The sequence below is a fragment of the Jatropha curcas genome, chromosome 8 (assembly GCF_041381405.1).
Source record: "Jatropha curcas cultivar XTBG-Jc1 chromosome 8, XTBG_Jcur_1.0, whole genome shotgun sequence".
Taxonomy (NCBI): domain Eukaryota; kingdom Viridiplantae; phylum Streptophyta; class Magnoliopsida; order Malpighiales; family Euphorbiaceae; genus Jatropha; species Jatropha curcas.
Genome location: NC_143158.1, coordinates 2,731,325 through 2,753,970, shown reverse-complemented (window position 1 = coordinate 2,753,970; position 22,646 = coordinate 2,731,325). Strand labels below are relative to the sequence as shown.

The following is a 22,646-nucleotide window of genomic DNA, read 5'->3' as shown; positions in this document are numbered from 1 at the left end:
ACTGTTTTACATTGAAATTATTAGAAAATCCTAATTTTAAATTTTAAATTACTAGCAAGATATATGCCAATCTAAGTAAAAGATATTAGTAGAGAGGATTTTTGTTTTTTTTTTTTTTTTTTTTTGAGATTCACACTTGGAGATACTTAAAAACTTTTTATAACAAAAACTCATGTATTTAACTTGGCTATATAACCACCTAGTAGGATAACAAAAAATCATTAAACAGATGTGAACTTTGTAATGATATATGTCATACCAAATCAATTTTTTTATTATTTGTTTTGCTCATGCAAAGCATGGAGTTAATGTCAAAAAAAATATATTTTTAATGAAGTAATATGTTTGCCTTAAACAATGTTAGAATACTTGAATAGTTATTTTTAACTTAATATTTAATTTTTAATTTAATATATTTGAAAATATTATAATTGGAGACTGCATGGTAAGGTAAAAGTAATAATTTAAAAAGCAGCTAAAAAACAGTAACTATTCAATCTATAATAGAAATTATGGCTCAAGCACCAAAAACAAAAAGAGAGTTAACTTTCAAATTTTTTTTTTTTGGTAAGATTTCTATTTTTTACCATGTCTAGAAAAGCAAGACGGAGGCTACAATACAAAACCGTCCGGTGCAGGATTTAGCTTAGCTATTTAACTGTAATGTTTATCGAAATATATAATACAAATAATTATTATCTATGTTTAGGTCACTATTAATCCATATGTTTTTATGAGTTGGAAGTCTCATCATATAAACTATGTTTAATAGATTATTAAAATTTTTAAATTCTTTTGAAAAAAAAAAGAACAATAGTTTTTAAAGTTAAATGATTTTGTTGATGTAAATATAATTTAATGACTATATTAAAAGTAATAAAAATTCAAATGATTTTTCCTTGCCATTCAAAGTGGGAATGTAGATTGAAGGATTGCTTGGAAAGCGAGAAAGAGACAAAACACATTCTTTCATTGATAACAATGTGTTGACCACCATAAATACACAAACTTTGCTTTTTATCCACCAACCCTTAATTAAAAGAAATGGTTAAAATATAATAGATTAACTAAGTGCACGATCCCAATCTGAAAAGAGTATATTATATGCTCATAAATTCTATGAAGTTGAGAAACTTCACTGCTCAAAAAACTTTTCCAATTTAAGGATCATGCAAGGAGTTCCTCAAAAAATCAAGAGGTGCCAGCAGCACCTATTCAGATTCTCTAAGGAAGTGATTCTACTAGTATTGAGTAGAGATTTTTTTAAAAAAAAAAAAAATTGAGAAAGAGGAAAAAGAAAAGATAAACACACCCCCACAATCTGGACAGTCCACCAGCAACTATTGTTGTCGTTCAATTACAAGTACTGTTCATGTATCCTGGCTCGATTCTCTTCCCACCAGAGTCTGGCATGCATCTCCCCAAATTTTTCTCGGCTGCACCACATTTGTGTACAGTTAGATGATGATGAGTCAATGTATTTCTAAAGCTACACAAGTATAATCAAAATAGAAAAGTGCCAATATTCGATGCTAAATTTTTATTGTTACTAGCAACACAATTAATACTCGGTGGAAGCAGCATAATGGACAACAGTTATTTGTTTCTAATGATTATCAATTCAAGTCATTATTGTAATTTAGACCAATTATTACCCAAATATCATGAAGCACAAACAATTTGGATTTAGTCAAATTAAATCCACTCAAAGACTTGTTTATGGAGCATTATTAACAGGTTAGCAATGTTAACTTGTCTCTAAAAACTGCCTAGGTGTCAAAAGGAAAACTGTCGCCAACAAACATGTATATTATATTCTGAGATATTCCGGAATTCCTATATCACCAAACATATTGACAGCTAATGATCAAATCCAACAGAGGCTATAGTGTCTAAACAAGAACTAAGCCCTTTTTCCTTTTGGGAAAAAATTAAAAAAATAAAAAAAAGGGCAAAAAGATTAAGCTGACTGATCCAGCAGTCCCCATCACAGAGCCATAACGGATGGCACACGCGGTGTATATCACATACTCTATTTTATCCCCACCACTGGGTGCTATATGAAAATTCAAGCTACCAGGATTCAGGACAAAGGATCATCATTTCCTTTGTGTAAACTAGCAAAAAGATTGAATATAATGAACATAAGCATCCAAGAATATCTAAGATTAACACTATGAGCAATCTCTAGGTCGTTAACAAACTATTCAGCCAAATCATTATAATTTATATTGTGCAGGCTAAAACCCATTCCATCACTCATCAGTGGAGCCAATGGTTTCATGCCCAGGTTGATAATCTACAGTAAGCATGTTCCTTTATCACATCCTTTTTGCAATCTAGCAACTTATTTGTTACTCTGTTCCTTACAGAATGTTTTCAGATAAATATATATCAATCAGCTGGTCATATATTAACCAAATAATCTTACCTGAATCTAACTCTTCTGAGCTCCCTTTTGCCACCCGGCAAGGCTCTGATAGTGATGTAAACCCCTGGTTCATCCTGTTCGACCCATTCAGTTTCCATATCACTAGCATTGCTGATTGACAACTCTCCTGAGCGATCTGCCTCCCTTGATGAGCTACTTCTTATAGAAGCATCCATAGATGATGTTTCTGTCTTGGCCCCACTAATACTAGATAGTTTTGGGGTTGAGTTGAGACCACCTGAATCACAGTAATGGCGGACTTGCATTGGATGATGATCGAGTGAATCTGAGGATGAGTAGCCCATTCCCATCCCTGTTGGCCGATACAAATTTCGAGGCAACCGTTCTCTGGTCAGTGGTGGTGTTACAGGGCTGTCTTCAGCAGACTCCATCTTTGAGCTCTGAGCTAGGTTTTAGATGACAGTATTAGCATTAATTGAATTAACAACTGCGTTGGTGCAAAGTGTGCACAATATGACTTGCAATGCATGCTAACGCTCATTCCTAGTCATTCAATGGAAGGTCCAGCAGCCCTTGCTATTGAATTGTTTTTTACAGTAGAATGGAGTTGTGTTGCAACCCATTGATACATAAATTGTTGATAATTTATATGCACATTCTGCAGTCATTGCCTCAGCCTATCTCAGACGATTACACTCTCCTTGATCACGTTTCATGTCATTATTTTGGCAAATAGAGTGGAACTCACCTCATCTTCAGATCTTGGGGGTGTTGGCAATGGAAAAGCCTGACGATTAAATCTCTGTACATTGTAAAGCTCCATGACTCTATCATAGTTCTCTGCCCACCATCTTTGAGCTTGCCATTTGTTAAACATGTCTCGACTAAAACAGAGAAAATTAACTACATTCAGAAGCCTTGATGTTCATGCATTTATGATGTTAATTCTGTGACTTAGTCACGGTATGAACGTGTGAAGCATGTGACAACTGAAAAGGCACATTCTGCAGTGATTCAGCAAAACACACTGAGTTGCAAAGACAGGAAGAAGTCAAGCATGAGATAAAATTTTCCCAGAAAATGAATTGGAGCCCAAAAACATTTTCCAATAAACAATAATCGAGTCCGCATCATGGCATTACTTGTTCACATGCCTACAACCTTAAGCCTCAAAAACCTATCCCTGGCCTTCAGCATCCAGCTAGTCTTAATTAATTATATTAGGCAGCTATATTCGAAACTACTTTATTGTCAAAAAGAAATGAAGCCACTTTACTTTAAAAAGGAGTTTTAGTGCATGAAACAGTACAAAAATTTAGGTCGCAAAAACATAATAGTGGATGTCTAATCAGTCAAAACACATAGGGGGACTCAAACCAATCGAAATTATTAAATTAAGTCTCATAATTACATTAACAAATCCAAACAGAATTATTACATTGACACATCCAAGCAACAGAATGATGGAATTAGATCAATGTGGAACCGAAGTCAATAAAAGAGGGAAAGGAAAGCGAAAATTTGTTGGAATAGTAGCACCGGCTACAGTGAGTAAAATTAATGCTTTGAGGGGCAATAAAGATAAGTATTACAACACAGTTTCTAACCACGAAAGTTCTTAACATTGTCCCCGATAAACAAGAAAGGTCTATTTGCCTCTCTTGCCATGTCATTGTTGCTGCCAACATTGACTCACTTGCAGGGCACATTTTGTCTAGCATGTAGTTTGAAGTGGAAGGAAGACTGTGGCCACTGGCCAATAAGAACAACATGACAAAACAAATAGTCGCATAAGGTGACAAAGCCACGGGGAATCAGGCGTGAAGAAATAAAGAAAAAAAAATATTTATTTGAAAAAGAAAAGGGAAGAGCCTTCTCCGACACCGCGACAATCGTCAGTGAAAAAGGTGCCCAACACAATCAAATCTGACCCACCGCCACTAATGAAACACAATGAGTTCTCCTTTTGGACTTTTCTTGGATTGCTTTGCACTAGGCGTGAATTTAACTGTAGCATGTGGGCCCCCCACCTAATTTCTTCATTTGAACAGAACAGAGGTGTCCAAGGTAGTGTTTGGATGCTCTATTTTTAGTGAAAGGAGTTTGGATGCTCTATTCAAATTGATAAATTGTAAAACAACTTTTACTTCATATTTCCTTATTTAATGCAAAAATATTTTAATTATGGTGTGAAAAGATGAAATGAAACTTTTTCCCACTCATCAAACAGCTTTCTAATTTAGCAAAAAAACATATATGCGTGAAAATTATAAACATCCAAACACCTGTTTGAGGCCTTTCCTCTATTTCTCCCCCTCCACCTACTTTGAGTTTTTTATAAAAATAAAAATTAAAAAGCATAGAACAACAGAAGTAAGCGAATAAATATTTAAAAAATAATAAAAAAGGAGCAAAACAATGAAACAATCACTTAGCAACCAATCAATAACGCATACTAATTCACTAGCAGTCCACTCTCTCTATCACACCAGTAACAGTACTAACGTACGACTTATACACACAAAATGCACAGTCATAACTCAGGACAGACCGTCCGATCAAAAGATCAGAAACATCCAAATCCCAATCTATAGCACATTAATATTAAAACAAAGCAGGACCGTCGAATATCTGATCAACAAGAGGGCGTACCTGAAGCGTATCCGCTTGAGATCATTTCCCCCGCGTGGGAGCGAAACGAAAGTTATCAGAACACCGGGCTCGACCTGGGCCACCCACTCCTTCGGTTCGTTCTCTTCAACGAACACAACGGGCGGGTCGACCCGACGCCCACTACCATTTACCGAATTAGGCGTGCCCTCACCGCTGGAGCTCGAAATCCCCTTTAGTCTCGCCTCCATCTCCTTCCCCCATGTCCTTGGCGTCGTCGAGCTCGAGCTTCCGGTCCGCCGTAACGACCACCGGAACCTCTCCGATTCTGCGTCAGACTCGTTTGAGTTATTCCTCAATCGGCTCTGAGTTGTTGGTCCGGTGCACGGATTACAGTGCCGGTATGCTCCGGAGGCCTTCAGTGCCATGTCTTTAAGCTATAAAAACAATATAAAAATGGAAAACGATAACTAGACCTTGAATTATGGAATCTAAAACAGAGTGAGGGTTTTGGATTTTGGAAGTACCTGAGAAGTGAGGGATTTGATTGCTTGATGTTGTTTGGTATTGGGAGCATCACCGGTGGCAGACTCATCGGGTTGACTCAGTGAGTCATCACCGGGTTGCTTTGATCGAGCTATACACGTCAGCATTTTTCAATTCTGAGAAAGAGATAAACGAATCTCTGTTACTTCCACAAGAAAACGCTAATAGTTTATACACATTGTCAACTTCGAGAAATTCACACCTTCGATCTTTTTTTTTTTTTTGTTTAACTCAGACACTCCAAATTCCACCTCAAATAAAAGCTGCAAACCATTAATAATTAAACTGCATGAGAAATTAAATGAGCGGAATTGAATTGCAAGTAAATGAGAATTCATAAACAAACAGAGTCCTCACAGTTAGAAATTACAAGAGTGAAGTCCGAGGAATCGGTTTATTAGCTTCAGTATTAGTTTCTAAGCGCGAAAAACGAGAGACTTCTAACAACCTATGGCCATGCAGGTCTTGGATGCTCAACTCAGATAACGCGATCAGAGATTCTCTATTCAAAATTAATGAAGATATTAATTACACGAATCAAACAAATGAAAATTGATAATAATATAGAATTCTGACATTTTAAAAAAAATAAAAATAAAAGAATAGACACTACCTCATCGGAGTTAATGGCGGAAAAAGATTGCATGGAGAGAGTCAGACTCAGAGAGACCGGCAATGAGGAGAAAAATGGGAAAGAGACGCAATCTTTTTATTATTATTTTGTTTAGGCTTGGTCTGGTGCTGGCTAATCGCTATAATGGGGGATAGATAGTATAGTACTATTAGTGTTGATTTCGGTGAACTGTTGATGAGTGAGCTTTGCTTTTCATGTTTACCTGCTACCGGTAGTCACCGGTTGTAATTCGTCCTCGCGGTTGTTATGGTCGATCGTTCTGTAGCTCTCCATGCCTACTGTTTCTTCTCTTTGGATGCTTACAAACACTGAGTGATCAATGAAGATTAGATTCTCTCCCTTTTCGGTTCTGTAGATATTTATTGAACTTCTGGGCCACTGTCCCGCATCATGGGCCTTTTTGTTCTCCTTATAGGCCCAGATTATATGAAGAAAAAGGCGATTCGTATTATGAAAGAGGCCCATGAATAAGGTTATTAAATATAGATATACTTTTTGTTTTGAAAAATGATGCTTAATCCATCTTAATTAAGCAATTAGGTCAAGTTACCATTATGACACATGTATTTTATGTTTGAACTTAAATGGTGTTTAAATAAAACCTTTTTAATAATAATGATTAAAAATTTAAAATGTTCTACCAAACATTTTCGTAAAAAAAAAATATGAATCAACCATCACTATTATGTGCATGACAACAATAAAATGCCAATTCTGTCGCTTCCATACTCTTTCATGTGAATAATAGATGGTAATGTTAAATAAAAACAGATTCCCTAAGAAATGTTTAAAAATGGAAAATAAAACTAAAAATGATTCTTGCATGTTAAAGGTGTGTCTCGCAAACTATTGTTTATTTGGATTTTTATTTTATTTTATTTTATTTGTCTTTTAATGATTGGATATTAATTTATTTAAAATTTTTATTGATATGATTTATTAATTTTGTCAACATTACAAAATTGCAAAGGATAATTTAATTACTAATTAAGTTGCCCATGTTGTCAATAATGATTATATTTCTATATCGGACGTGCTATCATTTTGTCAAGTACATTGGCTTTGATATATATTTATTTTTGAGAATATATTACTTAAAATTGATATTCCAAATTTGATATCTTAAAATTCGCCACAATTTTAATTAATATAGTTAATATTTAAGATTCGATAAACTTATTTATTAATATTAAAAATAAATTCACATAAATTTAAGTGAATTTTGATTTTTTTTATTTTTAATATCAATATTAATTTTTTCTATAAATTGATTAATTTTAGATAGAAAATATATTTTTATATTGAAAAGGGATTATTGAATATAGGTTTGCTATCAAATTAAGATATACTATAAAACTAAAAGAAAATACAAGAAATATGTATATATGCGAAAATAATTAACATTAAGAGGGGAAAGAAATATATACGACAGTATAGCTTGGTGTGTGGTCTCTATCTATAAGCTCTTGATTCTAAATATATATACATTTATAAGCTATAAAAATATAAATATTAAATTATATGATTTAAGTATTTTGAGAGTTATAGAATTTATGATATTCAACTAGATAATAAATCTTTGAAAGTTATGGAATCTACATAAATAAATTATTTATAACAAGGTATAATTAAATAAAGTTTTATTTTATAAATGTTATACTTGCATCTAAAACTTTGTTCTTATAAATTTAAAGTCTTATTAAATTAATTATATATAAAAATTTTATTATACATATGAATGTATTTTCATGTTTAGATAAGAAAAATGGTATTCAGATAACAATAATACTTCCAAGTTTCAAACTCCTTCCTTTACACATAATATTTCTATATAGAAAATGCAAAATTTTTCCTTTACAAGTTTACACAAGTATTAAATAGTAAAATAAATACTAATAAAGGGTTCTTTTATGAGGGCTGTAGTCATTGTTTTCTCATCATTATTACATTATACCAAAAACAAAGGAGGGAAGTCCATTCTCTGAAAATGTATATTAAGGAACTTACCAGTCTAGAATTGTAAGTGAGATATATATCTTGCATTGCATGTACATTTTATAAAGAATTGCAGAAGAAGGAGAAAAAATGAAAAGAAAAGATGCCCAATCATGATTTGTGCAGATAGAGAGAATTTGAGAGTGTGCCAAATGTTAGGCTATTTCACAGATGCTGTGAACTACGTGTCAAGCATGCAAAATGGATATGTACAAAATTGAGTGAATATGTATTTCTTCCTCGTTGCTCTCTAGGTTTGCATGTTCTAGGTTAGATCTTGAATTTTTTTTCATTAAAATGTTCAAACAGCCTCTAAAACCCTCCACGACTTTCTCGCTGGCTGTCCTCGTGTCCTCCAGTTTCCGCCGTTTCATGCAAGGAGTTTCCTAATAAACAGATATACAAATGTTCGGGATATAGGATTTCGGCGTCTGCTCTGCTCGAAGCAAAACCGGCTCTTTTTGTTTTTTTTTTTTTTTTTTAATTTAACTCTCTTTGTTTGATTAGCAAGTTCAGCAAGACGATGTCGATTTTGAGACGGAAGTCAAAAGTCCAGAGTTCTTCAGAGTTCGCTGAGGTTGAGAAAGACAACCACGAGAAGAAGGAGAAGCCGAAGAAGCAAAACGAAGAAGAGAGGAGGATAAAGAAATGGACGTGTGTGGATAGCTGCTACTGGTTCATTGGTTTTATATGTTCAATTTGGTGGTTTTTGCTTTTTCTATACAATGCAATTCCTTCAACTTTCCCTCAATATGTGACGGAGGTGATCACGGGGCCGATGCCGGACCCGCCTGGCGTGAAATTGAAAAAGGAAGGATTAATGGTGAAGCATCCGGTGGTTTTCGTGCCTGGAATTGCTACCGGAGGGCTTGAATTGTGGGAAGGGCGTCAGTGTGCTGAGAGACTGCATAGAAAGCGACTATGGGGTGGCACATTCGGAGAAGTGTACAAAAGGTACGTATTTTTCTTTTTGGAAAAAAAAAAAAGTAAAATTCTTTTTATAGTTGTGGTTCTTTATAATTTAAACTTTAGTGTTCAGAATATCCATTTTTCTTTTCTTGTAAATAGGGAGATGAAAATTGAAAATTCATGTTTATTTCCTAAAACATCATAGAAACAATAATTTTATAAATATTAATTATATTTATTTTATACTAAATAATAATTTATTTATGTTTTCCTATTAAAATAAAATATAATACCAAAACAATATCAATATATTAATTTCTTAAAAAAAAAAAAGGGAAATCTGAGTTATAATTTTTTATCTGAAAACACAGTTTTATGACTTTATCAATTCTTAAGGCTTAAAAAAGACTCCATTCTTTAGATCTAATCCAACTTAATTATGTTACTATCATTATTTTATAATAATTGTCAAGAATATCCATACACACATCGCACAAGACAAAAGCTAATAAATACACAGAACATAAGAATTTCGTGGTTAAAAAATGGTTGAAGGTCACAAATTTGAACTTCATCTTCATAAATTATAAGTTTATGATTAAACATAAGTTATTATTTAGAAATTTTTATGAAAATGATGCATGGATTATCAATACTTTTAAAATTGAATTAAGAGCAAACTGATATACATTAGCTTAATCAGAACTTATTCAAATAAAGATTAATATAATACTGCTTACTAAAATAATAATAAAAAAATTTAAGACGCTAACTCATTTGGGCAGGAGAAAAGAGGGTAGTTAGACGTAAAATTTTGGGTCATTTAGTTTTATAAAATTCATTTTTATAGAATTTGATTTAAATATATTTAATTCTGTAGAATTGAATTTGTAAAATTGAAAATTTCACAAAATTCACCAGCAAAATTACTGTAATTATTTCCCACCAATGTTCCAATTATCTTGGCTATGGAATTATAAATGTTGGTGGGATTGACTCTTTGAAGCCTATTTCTTCCCCCTTCTTTCTCCTTTGGTGGGTTGAGCATATGTCAGTGGACAATAAGAATCAGGCCTGTTTCTAGAAATAAATACTTTCATATCCACCCTCAAAATAATTTCTCGCCTACTAAACTAGACTTCTTTACCGTTCGATCACGCTTTCTTTATGAACACCGCGCCAGCGAGTTACAGTCTTACATACAGATCCTCTCTAGGTTCTTGGTGTCGCCACGTGGAAATTGTCTCAGTGAGGGGTCCGCACTCCAGCAGCAGGCAGGCGACCTTGAATCTTTTCTATTAAAACGTTGAAACTGCCTCCAAAACTCTCCAAAGCTCACCGCTAACAGCCCTGTCACGTGGTTCCACATCATTTCTCGCCGGCTGCTCTCGTCCCCTCCGGTCTCCGTCGTTTCGTGCAATGGAGTTTCCTAATTAAAACGATATACACATGCTCGGGATAAAATTAGGGCTAGGGTTCGGGTGTTTACTCTGCTCCTAGCCAAATCAGCTCGCTTTATTTTTTATTTGATTCTCTGTCTTTGATTAGCAAGTTCATCAAACGATGGCGATTTTGCGACGGAGGTCAAAAGTTCACAGTTCTTCAGATTTCCCTGAGGTTGAGAAAGACAACGACGAGAAGAAGGAGGAGAAAGAGGAAAAGCCAAAGAGAAAGCAGAGCGGAGGGAGGAGGATAAAGAAATGGAATTGTGTGGATAGCTGTTGCTGGTTCATTGGTTTTATATGTTCGATGTGGTGGTTTTTGCTTTTTCTATACAATGCAATGCCTGCCTCTTTCCCTCAATACGTGACGGAGGCAATCACGGGGCCGATGCCGGACCCGCCTGGCGTGAAATTGAAAAAGGAAGGGTTGACGGTGAAGCATCCCGTGGTTTTTGTGCCTGGAATTGTTACCGGTGGGCTTGAATTGTGGGAAGGACACCAGTGTTCGGAGGGATTGTTTAGGAAGCGACTCTGGGGTGGCACATTTGGAGAAGTGTACAAAAGGTATTTTGCTTTTTGGAAAAAAAAAAAAAAAAAAAATCTTTTTATAGTTGTGATTGTTAGTTTGAGACTACTTATGGCTTCATAGAAAAGCTTTCTTTTGTTAGTTTTTTTTTTTTTTTTTCTTCTCTAATTAATATTAGCAAACGTTGCTCAACTAGTATATTGTAGGTGTGGGTGAGGTTGCTTACAAGTAACTGATGAAGATTAAATAAATCTTGTTGAATTTAATAACGGTTCCACCTTACCAGTAACAAGTAACTGAGTTTTTAGAATTTTGGAACAGTATAGATAAAACCTATGAGTGGCATTTGTGCTACCTATTCAATGAGACATTTGATAGACTCTTTGAATAATAGTATAATTTTGACTTTGAAGTTTGTTTCTTCCCCTCTTCTTTCTCCTTATTTTCATTCAGACCATTATGCTGGGTTGAGCATATGTCACTGGACAATGAGACTGGACTAGACCCTCCTGGCATAAGAGTTAGGCCTGTATCTGGACTTGTGGCAGCAGATTATTTTGCAGCTGGTTATTTTGTCTGGGCAGTTTTAATTGCTAATTTGGCTCGCATTGGATATGAGGAGAAAACCATGTACATGGCTGCATATGATTGGAGAATATCATTCCAGAACACTGAGGTATGTTTTTTCAAGTCAGAGATTTGCTCCTTTGTGGCGCACTTTTGCTTCTGGAGTTCCCAAGTCATAGTTTGAACTTTTCACACCGTCTCTTGATGCTTTTTGCAGTGTTCTATATTTCTTTCTCTGTCGTTATGTATTGCTTTCTCAATTAGCTTGTTAAATTCTTTCTAATTGATTGATCAGGTCAGGGACCAAACCTTGAGCAGGATAAAAAGTAATATAGAACTCATGGTGGCTACTAATGGTGGGAGAAAGGTGGTTGCTATTCCGCATTCAATGGGTGTTCTTTACTTTCTGCATTTCATGAAATGGGTTGAGGCACCTGCTCCAATGGGTGGTGGCGGTGGAACAGATTGGTGCGCCAAGCATTTAAAGGCAGTGATGAATATTGGTGGACCCTTTTTAGGCGTTCCAAAAGCAGTCTCAGGACTTTTCTCTAATGAAGCCAGGGATATAGCAGCTGCCAGGTTTACCTTTAACTACAAAAGTCAGCTTACAAATAAGAATTAATTTTATGTTGCCAGCAATTTGCAATCCCTCCACACTTCTCTTTCCTTTTCTGGATTTGTGTTTCAACAAGTGGTACTTAGACATGCTTATATTATATATTTTCATCAAGTCATTTAATTTCACAACTTTTTCAGACTAGTCTGACCTGCTTTATGTTTATGTCTTGATGAAATGCTAATCATGTTACAGGGCTTTCGCACCAGGTTTTTTGGATAAAGATGTTTTTGGCCTTCAAACTCTGCAACATTTAATGCGGATGACTCGTACATGGGACTCGACCATGTCTATGATACCAAAAGGTGGGGATACTATATGGGGTGGCCTTGATTGGTCACCTGAAGGAGGCTACAGCTGTGGTGCAAAGAAGCCAAAGAACAATAATACTAAAACTGCAGGTCAAAATGGGAAAGGGACTTCAAGTTTCACAGAAGGTGTGAACTATGGGAGAATTATATCATTTGGAAAAGATGCAGCTGAGCGTCCTTCCTCCAAAATTGAGAGGATGGATTTCAGGGTAATACTTCATCTTCAGTTAATGCTAAAAAATGCCCCTCCCTATTCTTTCTCTAGCCCTCTGTCATGCACATGCAAGTATGCTCACACATGGATTACAAAATTAATATTATTAGTTGATCCTTCTTGTACATCTTCATGTATTTCTTTGTCTCAATTCCCTATGATTTCATTTAGTCCTTTGGTGATAATCACATCAATTTTGGTGGAAGTGCAATGCTTTCAATCTCATGTATTAAATGTGAGCAACTATAATCAATCATTTTTATGCTGCTAGAGTGCACAAGCAATTATATGAGAAGTCAACTGCTGTTCTTGCATTCTTAGGAGTTCTCAGTCAATTAATGTGAAAGCTGGAGGTCTCTCACACCCCCCCCCCCCCCTTCCGGGCTCTTGCTGTATTACATTTTCATAACAATAAATTAGGTTTAACCCATTTATGTCTGAGATTCTAACAGCTGCTTATACCATTGTTGCAAGTATTAATTTTGAATCTGGTTGGTGTTTTTAAAAATGTCGTTGATCTGCAGGATGCGGTTAAGGTGAATAACCCTACAAACAGCTGTGACATTTGGACAGAGTACCAAGAAATTGGTATTGAGGGTATCAAAGCTGTTGCTGAGTACAAAATTTACACGGCTGGGTCAACTTTAGATCTTCTTAATTTTGTTGCTCCTAAGCTTATGAAACGTGGAGGTGCTCATTTTTCCTATGGGATTGCAGAAAATTTGGACGATCCAAAATACAAACACTACAAATACTGGTCGAACCCCTTGGAAACAAGGTGTGAATTTCCATCATTTATTACTTATGACAAAGGGAATTGATTTGATTTTTCTGCACATTAATTAGCTTTACTTTTGTACAGAAAATTCATGAATTGTTCTTCTACTGACAAATTCTTTTAGTTTGCTTTTGTGTGATTCCCATGGGAACAACTCGATTATCATGTTTAAAATGCATCAAATTAGAACTCTTTTAAGTCCTATAGTTGAAAATTTTCTTGCACATATATTCTCTTAATCCCTTTTATAGTTGCTATTGTTGTAATAGAATAATTATAAGTTGTACTTGCTTTAACTGATTATTGCTAAAATTCAGAAGCTTATCTATACTTTACCTCATATATTTTAGGACTGCCTAATGTTCTTTGTTGCTTTTGCAGATTACCAAATGCTCCTGAGATGGAGATATATTCTATGTATGGAGTTGGAGTACCCACTGAAAGAGCATATGTTTACAAGCTAACTTCAACTGCTGAATGCTCAATTCCCTTTCAGATAGATACCTCAGCAACAGGCAGAAGTGAGAACTCTTGTTTAAAAGATGGAGTTTTTTCCGTAAACGGAGACGAGACTGTTCCTGTTTTGAGTGCGGGTTTTATGTGTGCAAAGGGTTGGCGAGGGAAGACCAGATTCAATCCTTCAGGCATTCGTACTTACACAAGGGAATACAACCATGCTCCTCCAGCTAATCTTCTGGAGGGTCGAGGCACCCAAAGTGGTGCTCATGTTGATATAATGGGGAACTTCGCATTAATAGAGGACATTATAAGGGTAGCAGCAGGAGCTACAGGAGAGGACTTGGGAGGAGATCGAGTCTACTCTGATATTTTCAAATGGTCAGAAAGGATTAACTTGCAGCTGTAGTTCTTATAGTAAGCACTGAAAACTTATTTATATGGTTCCTATGATTGAGCGAAGTAAGGTGTTTAACAGACCCAGTTGATGCATAATTCACCATAGATTTTTGAATATATCCTTGGTTCTTGTTTTATTTATTGATTTCTAATTAAAAGATTGACCGGAAATTAAATAAAATTATTTCTATATTCTGGCCTAACGGGCAGGACGGGAGGTTTTCTACCTCGTGGTGTCATTTGCAGTTAATTATGTCAATTGCAATTAACTTACTGATTATTGTTGTTGTACTTGTTTGGCAGATGAAATCATACTCGTATTTTCTGGTTCTCGTCAAGACACCACTACGAGACTACCAGATGCAGCCAATGGCGCGAATAGTTGAGGTATGTTTTTTCACTTGCATACGACCAGGTTTCCGTCACTCATGCCATCCACCTGTATCATCCCTTCATTGTTTTGGGAATGACCGAACAAGATTAACCATATAGATAGGCTTTCCCACGTGGTTCATACCCACCATTACTCCGTTAGCGGTGCGGTTAAGTTTATAGTTGCCTGAAATTTTTCTGGATAAAATTTCTGTAATTTAATTAACCGTTGTGAATAAAAAGTGTTATAATTTTGTGATCTTCCCTTTGAATTCAGAATCTGTCTCTGTTCTTTCTGCATGCCTAAGGTCACCAAGTTCACATCTTCTGGCAGACATGGCCTTTGTCATTTTGTGTTTGTCTCTGTTTTTTGATAAAAGAATAGGTTATGAGACCAGCCATTGAAAGTTATTAATTAAACAGCATTGAATTTTGGTTCATTGGCATTAGAGCCATTTATGTTGTTTAAGCTTTTACGAGTTTATAAGTTTGTAAACTTGCAAATTCGAATTTCAATTGAAGTTTAATTATTAAAAAAAAAAAATCTCAATCTTGTTAATATTTAAAACAACCAAAGTGAGATAAACTAAAAAATATATATATATATTATATATATCGTATGTTATTATAATGTTATTTATTACTGAGAGCAAATTAAATGAAGAGATGATTATTATTTATTAGAAAAAATACAAATATTAACCTCGAGGGTGTAGATGCTTCTGGACAAAAGAGACAAAGGAACGAGTCTTAGTGAGGAGGCAAAAGCAAAGAAATGTTGGTCTCTATAGGCGTCGCTTTATGACTCGTGACTTTCTCTGATAGTAGCATTCAAAGCCCCATTTAATCTCTATCTGACCAACCTCTTTGTCTTGTGCTACACAACAAGCAAAACGACAATGCAAAATTTGCTGTTTGTTAATGACCATTTGATTTTACTAAATTAGCCCCTCGTCCACTTGAGATTATATTCGTAATTGCCATTTTTTTTTTTAATCTATTTTGATGTGTCTAAGGAAGGTCAACAAGATGAAAAAAAAAAATAAAAAATTAAATGAGTATTAACAAGGATGAAGGATCTCTCTAGTGCTCATCTAGAGATGGCCGAACCGGTCCGGAACCGTAACTGGAACCGGTGAGAACCGGAACCGGGCCGAACCGGAATCGGAGAATTCCAGTTCGGTTCCGGTTCCAAATTTTCTGGAACCGGAACCGGCGGTTCCAGAGAACCGGTTGGAACCAGACTGGAACCGCCGGTTCTCTGGCCGGTTCGAACAGCCGGTTCGAACCGGCGGTTCTAGCCAAACTGTCAGTTTTTTTTTTTTTTTAAATTTTGTTGTGAAATTTCTTAATTATGTTCAAGTCTTTAAAAAAATAAATTTAATTGAAGTATTTTTTAATTTTTTAGGTGTATCTTTTAATTTTTTATGTTCAAATATATATTTTTTTTAAACCGGTCTTCAAAATTTAAAATTATTTTCAAACTTTTTTAAACAAAAAATAAATTCATTTGAAAATTTTTTTTTAAAAAAATAATTATGTTCAAGTCTTTAAAAAAAAAATTTAATTGAAGTATTTTTTAATTTTTTTAGGTGTATCTTTTAATTTTTTATGTTCAAATATATATATTTTTTAAAACCGGTTTTTAAAATTTAAAATTTAAAATTATGCGATTCGCCGGAAAACCGATTGAAACCGTCGGTTTTGTAACCGGATCGGAATCGGAACCGGACGGAACCGGAACCGGAACCAGACGGTTCCAAACCGGAACCGGAACCGGACATTTTCGGTTCGGTTCCGGAACCATGGCCATGTCTATGCTCATCACCCAAGCAAGAAATCAGACGATATTTTTTAAAATTTCCCCTCTATTTCAAAAATTGAGAAAATTAAGCAAAATGAAAGACCTCTGTAGTGGTCAACTGCTCATCATCCAAGCAAGAAATCAAGAATGAAAGCTGATGCATTTTAGATTTGGTTATAAGTTGATAACAATTAAATTGATGGACCAAAATGTTAATGAATCAAAATTTACAAACTCATAATTAGTTTTTAAAAAATAGAGATGTTTATTTATTAATTTTATTATTATTTTTTAGGAACTAAACTTTTTTTTCCAAAAAATAAAGGAAAGTATCCTATCTTCACCAATAGGATTAGCTGTGGGATTTAAGTGGAACAAGTTGATTCCGCTTCCTTGCTCAATTCCAATCATCAAGAAATAAAGAGATTCCAGAAGGAGAAGATGGTAGGGGCATTTTCGAAAATAAGGTCATCATACGACGACAAAACTACAAGAAACCTTATGGTGCAATTTCCAAATCCTTTAAGCAACTCGCTAACCCACGCACTTCATTTAGCCAGTGGAATACACATCCAATCACAATTTCTGTGATCCCCACCTCATCATTTGCTCGTGGTTATATTGTGGATAGATAGTTAAGGGCGGCTGCTAATAAAGCCAAAAGGGTAAGGGCGCGTTTGGGTGAGTATATGTGTAAGTGGGGCATACAGAAAAGACATGCAAACGAATAAAAAACAGAGAGGTGTAGAAGAAATGGTGGTGGTGGGTGGTGGGTGTTTTTATTCTTATTGGAATTATTACTCTTTTGGGCTTTTGTCATAGCAAAGCAAAGCGCAAAGAGTAAGGGAGTGAGAAAGAGAGAGAAATATATTTAGAAAGAGAAAGAGAGAGAGTGAGAGTTTTTGGGTGGTGGAGAGTTTCAATAGAGGGGACATGCCCGAGTTCTTCCCAACAGCTCAATTCTTTGCTTCTTCTTGACTCACCAGATCCCAAAGGTCTCTCTCTTGCTTTCTCTTTTTCTTTTTCTTACACCACTTATCCATTATATCCTCCTATCTTTACCCTTTGTCTTGTCTTCTATTTCATTTTGTTTTTCTCTCCTTTTTTTTTTTTCTTTTTGATTCCTGTCCTTTTAACTGTGTTTTCTTTTTCTTGTTTTCGTTGTATCTTGGTGGTGATAATTTTTGTGGGTGTAGAGTTCAAGTGGTTTTATGTTATTTGCTGTGTTGTTTATGCATGTGGAGTTTGAGATCATGGTGAGGTGATGACTGTTAAATGATATTGGGACAGGGGAAGACAGACGGTCGAGAGAGTGGTTTACTATTCTTCGGTTTTTTTATATCGTTTTTGGATTTGGATATATCACCTCTTTGAGCCTTTTAAAGATGGTAATATCTTTTTTTTTTTTTTTTCATTTATTGCGTTTTGGTTGCTTTCCCCACTCGTTTTCAGTGGTGCCTTACCAAATATGTCTGGAGGGTTTCTGTGATTGAATTTGGTTTCATGACTGTTTTGAGCTTGATTAATGGGGTTGTTAGGTTCTTAATTTGTTTCATTCTTGCACAAAAATAGAAAGTCCCTTTATAGTTAATCTTCTGTTGGTCAAGATGGTTCCTGTGCTGTACATGGGTTTTTCTTTTTCTGTGCTTTCCTGCTGCATGCCAAGATTAGTGGCTGATCTAGATTCATTGCGTTTGTGCGTTTGATGGCTGAAATACACGTGGCTTTACTAATGATCTTGGCCGCTGAATTCTATCCCAATTTTGGATAATTACATACTTGCCAATTTTAGAGATGTATTCAATTCTAGATTATGTTTTTCTTAGCTTTTTTTTTAGAATATGCCATATTACTGCAAGCTTATTTCAATTGCTGATGATTTTCAAGACAGGGTTATTATTCTCATTCTGTGTTTATTCTTGGTTGCTTGCTACACATATTAGTGCACATTGAAGCTTGTGCAAATACCAATTTTATATCAGTGTCACATTGATGGGAGCTTAGTATTGGAATATGTGATTGAAAATTGTGTCCTTACGAGCTGCCCAAAGTGAGTATCATGAAACGTGGAAGTACAAAATTTTCATGTGGCAACTGAAGTTTCGCAAGGATGCAACCCTTAATAGTTATCTACCAGTGTGTATAGTTCTCAAAACTTGTATGTCTAACTTCTAAAATTTAACTATTTGGAAGCCAGTATAGGGAATTCTTTTCAATTGAACATATTTTAACTTAAAAGCCTGATTGCAACAACTGTGTTTGAAACAAGTGTGTACTGCTTGTTGCTTTAATCAAACAATGATTGACATTTAACTCCTATTAGTTAGGTAGTTCAGGTGATGTGGAATTCATTTTCAGATTTTATAAATTTTTGATAATTGAAGTATTTCTTTTCTTGTTTTTATTAATTTGTGCAATTTTGATAGTTTCTCAAGTCTTAATGTTTCCTTTTCCTCTCTTGCATTAGTTGTACTGGACCCAAATTATTGGCATTTGAAAATACATCGTTTGGCTTTTTTATTTGTGCCAATATTTGTGTTCTGAGTGTGTTTTAGTCTCATCTACAGTTCATTCTCTTTTCAATTTGTTCATGAATGCTGTTCTTTCATCTTCACATAATTAAGGCAGCTCTAGCTCTCGCTCATTGCATTTGTTTTTCCTTAGATAGCTAATCGATAATCTGAAAAGCCAGCAAAAAGAATCTTTGCTTCCTTAAGGATTTTTCTTCGAATTCATGACATATTGATAAACTAGATGGCGGTACCAATTCAAAACTTGCCCGAGAAAAATTTTGGTCAAGTGCCCTTTGCTTTTAATTGCCCCTCCTGGTGGTACTCAAATGAACAACAAAATCCAGTGTCTGTATCCAGAAATATAAGCTTTAAAGTAAAACCTCCACACCAACTTTATCGTGAAGGACAGAATCTAGGTCTTCAACTTCCTGACCAGGAATCATCTTCATGTCAATCCATTGGTAAATCTCACAATGAAGTGGGTGCCATGGGGGAGAGCAATTCTCAAGATCAATGCATTTCATCTGAATCTGGTATATACTTTTGGTTGCATAAATATGTTTGAATTTGATTCTAATTTTCTTTTTGTACTTGAAAACATAATAGACTGTTAACACTGGCAAAATGAAATGAAAGAAAAGAGAATGATGATAGAAGACTATTTTGTGCTTCGAAGAAATTTCTGTAGCTTCTGCTAAATGTTCAAACTCAAAATGATTCATTTCTATGAAATGTTCAAAGCTTAATATTAGCTTCTTTCCTGCCTTTATCAGTTTCTGATTTGCAGATGTAGTTAACTTGTTAGGAGTTAATGAATATAGAATTTTAGCAAAATCACTACATAACTACAATGAATGCATGAAATTTAACGTTAGTTCCAGTGTTTATGTGCCCCTTTCTGAAATTCAAATGATTTGATCTGTTTTACTCATCGTCAGAAGTATTGGAATTTGCATGAAATCTTTACTGCACATCAGTAATTATAGTCATCTTCCCATGTGATTTGTGCTACATTTTGGTAGTAGCACTTGTCATCAAGCCCTTAAACATACAATCAGTAGATGACTTAATTACTTCTGTTCTCTATTCCAAACTCTCGATTTGAGTTTTTGTATGTTCACACATATGCATTCATGTTTATTTCCTTTTGCTCATTCCCTCTTATTGGATTCAAAATGCTGGTCCCTGACTTCCTGGTGCTTATGCATACACTAAATAGACTCTAATGTTGATAACTAACATATTTTATAAATAGATAGGGTTAAGTGGAATGTGTATTTCTTAATTTCTCAGGTTGAAAATAGTAACTTTGTCTTTACTCAGATGCTGAGTAGTCCCCTTTATAATGCGTACATATGTTGTATGCTTAATGCTTGTGGCTGAATGGGCTGCTTCAGCTGGATTATTGAAAATCAATCTAGAATTAGTAAAAGTTTTATTGTTCTAGGCATATGACTAGGCTTGCTTAGCTTCCATGTTGTTGTTTTCCCATGTACTCAGGTCAAGATGAAAATTGTACAAAAGGTGTAGGCGGCAGAATGAAGCCAGTTTTCTTGTTTAGTACTCCAGAAATTGCACTCAACCCTTCACAAGTTGATAATTGTTATTCAATGGTAGGTTAAGCTCTTGTTTTTTATTAATGGTTTATGTTTTTCAAATTTTTTGCAAACTAATGCTTCTCCTTCAATTTCAGGCTCGTGCTCCATTTCCCCATGCTGATAATTACTTTGGTGGATTGTTTACCCCTTATGGACCGCAGACTATTGTAAGTTAGATTGAGTTTGTTTGCCATCCATAAGCAAGTGCATTTGTGACATGCAGTTGTATTTATTTTGGAAGATTATGTGTTCAAGTATGCAATTTTCTACAAAATGTTCACACATCATGATAAGTATTATTTATTGGAGGAATTTTCTAATTCATTGTGGCACATGAATTTTTCTGCAATTACTATGTTAGTATAACCTTTTCACTTCTAAACCATAGGTCTGAGGGGCGAAGATTTTAATTGTTTTGAAGTGATCATCTGAGCCTCCTCTTCTGTTGTTTATATTATATGTAACCACTAACAACTGCTGTTTTATATTGGAAACTGACCAGATTCAGCCCCAGCTTGGTTCTCAGATGGTGGGGATGACATCAGCACGTGTCCCATTGCCCCTTGATCTTGCTGATGATGGACCAATTTATGTTAATGCAAAGCAATACCATGGAATTCTCAGGAGGAGACAGTCACGTGCAAAGCTAGAGGCACAAAACAAGCTTGTCAAAAGCCGAAAGGTATATATACTCTGCATGTATTGTTAGGTGTTAGAGCTTTTGAGGTTTGTGGAGAATCTCACCCAGTTACTATTATCTAATGCTCAAGATGATAATAGGACGAGTTGTATTGATATTTATGCATCAGTTACCTATTACTAAGTTGCTTCATGGATTGCAGCCATATCTTCATGAGTCTCGACATCTGCATGCATTAAATAGGGTTAGGGGGTCAGGTGGACGCTTTCTCAGCACAAAAAGGTCCCAACAGCCTGATCCAACTTCCACTAGTTGCACGCATGGTGTTTCAGATACAATCAGCTTTCATCAAAAGAATGAGATGTCAGAACGTGAAATGTGTGTCTCAAGAGCTGGCCAATCGGGTGCTTCAAACACAACCCGCTCTGATATCACCAGTGTCTCCAGCAGTGACCTTATTTTTAGGCAGCCAGATCGCCGATTCTCAGGTATGTCTACCCACATTGGTGGAGGCATGCAAACAAGTGGGGGCCTTATATGCAGTGGAACCTAGAGCTGCTTTCAATTGTCCGGTCATGATGTGGCCTGGCCGGGCGGGCAATTCATCCTTGGCTTTGTCTAATCACTTCCTACGTGGTTACAAATTTGTTATGAAAGAGTGCATCAAAAAGACTTGTGGTGTGCTGTATTAGTTATGTTAAGCATGAGTGAAGAAGGTTTGCAGACCCATCAGTTTACTACTCTTTAATTGTTATTAGTACTTGGTTGTTATTTTAACAAGAAGTCTTTTTTAAGTCTACGAGTCACCTTGCTTTTCTTTTTAATTGTTATTATTATTACTTAGTTGTTTCCATTTTTGTATGGGTCCTTTACTTATCGAAACACATTAAAATAGAGATTAAAGAAGAGCGTCATGTTCATGGGTCACTTCCTAATTATAACAAATCTAGTGATCTACATTTTCTTTCTATCCATTTACATTTTTGCGGCCGAATCTAATAACGATGCTCTCAATATTTGGTTTAACAGTTGACTCCATTGATTCCAAAGCTTTAGCCTTTATCCAATTTTTAATACTCCAATAGCAATATTTGGTCTTTTCACAAGAATTAAGATGAGATAAGAAAATTGAAATTAATTGATTCTTTTTTTAAATATAATATAATGTTTTAATTAATGTAGTCTCTAAATCTTGAACGAGCACTTAAAGTGAAATAAAGTAAAATGTCATTGAAAATGGAGGAAGTATTATTATTAGAGGATTTATTTCTTTTAACTTATAAATCAATTTAAAATAGATAATTAATAATTTTGATAATTTGTT

The 22,646-nt window shown here is 35.0% G+C and overlaps 3 protein-coding genes across 6 annotated transcripts; 2 read left to right on the top strand and 1 right to left on the bottom strand.

Moving 5' to 3' along the window:
* Window positions 1-951: 951 nt before the first annotated feature.
* On the bottom strand, window positions 952-6,501 carry BRXL4 (BREVIS RADIX-like 4). Of its 2 annotated transcripts, none has more exons than XM_012221622.4 (8): window positions 6,162-6,501; window positions 5,906-6,050; window positions 5,751-5,811; window positions 5,530-5,664; window positions 5,045-5,439; window positions 3,141-3,276; window positions 2,432-2,832; window positions 952-1,436 (listed from the first exon to the last, which is right to left on the bottom strand). In XM_012221622.4, the coding sequence occupies exons 4-8, from the start codon at window positions 5,653-5,655 to the stop codon at window positions 1,358-1,360; spliced, it is 1,137 nt and encodes a 378-aa protein (XP_012077012.1). In that variant the 5' UTR covers window positions 5,656-5,664; window positions 5,751-5,811; window positions 5,906-6,050; window positions 6,162-6,501; the 3' UTR covers window positions 952-1,357. The 2 variants fall into 2 exon arrangements, with proteins under 2 accessions (XP_012077012.1, XP_012077013.1); XM_012221623.4 differs by having other exon boundaries at window positions 5,919-6,050.
* Window positions 6,502-10,166: 3,665 nt separating this feature from the next.
* Window positions 10,167-15,035, top strand: PDAT (phospholipid:diacylglycerol acyltransferase 1-like). The gene is given in 7 exon segments (NM_001306001.1): window positions 10,167-11,092; window positions 11,508-11,730; window positions 11,917-12,200; window positions 12,433-12,757; window positions 13,287-13,540; window positions 13,922-14,413; window positions 14,699-15,035. Coding segments are annotated over 6 exon segments (2,013 nt in total). The 5' UTR covers window positions 10,167-10,649; the 3' UTR covers window positions 14,406-14,413; window positions 14,699-15,035.
* Window positions 15,036-17,365: 2,330 nt separating this feature from the next.
* Window positions 17,366-22,116, top strand: LOC105637932 (nuclear transcription factor Y subunit A-3). Of its 3 annotated transcripts, XM_020680893.3 has the most exons (7): window positions 17,366-17,566; window positions 17,862-17,959; window positions 19,236-19,617; window positions 20,585-20,697; window positions 20,778-20,849; window positions 21,185-21,364; window positions 21,525-22,116. In XM_020680893.3, the coding sequence occupies exons 3-7, from the start codon at window positions 19,326-19,328 to the stop codon at window positions 21,873-21,875; spliced, it is 1,008 nt and encodes a 335-aa protein (XP_020536552.1). In that variant the 5' UTR covers window positions 17,366-17,566; window positions 17,862-17,959; window positions 19,236-19,325; the 3' UTR covers window positions 21,876-22,116. The 3 variants fall into 3 exon arrangements, with proteins under 3 accessions (XP_020536552.1, XP_020536553.1, XP_012077009.1); XM_020680894.3 differs by lacking the exon at window positions 17,862-17,959 and having other exon boundaries at window positions 19,240-19,617; XM_012221619.4 differs by lacking the exon at window positions 17,862-17,959.
* The last annotated feature ends 530 nt before the right edge of the window (window positions 22,117-22,646 follow it).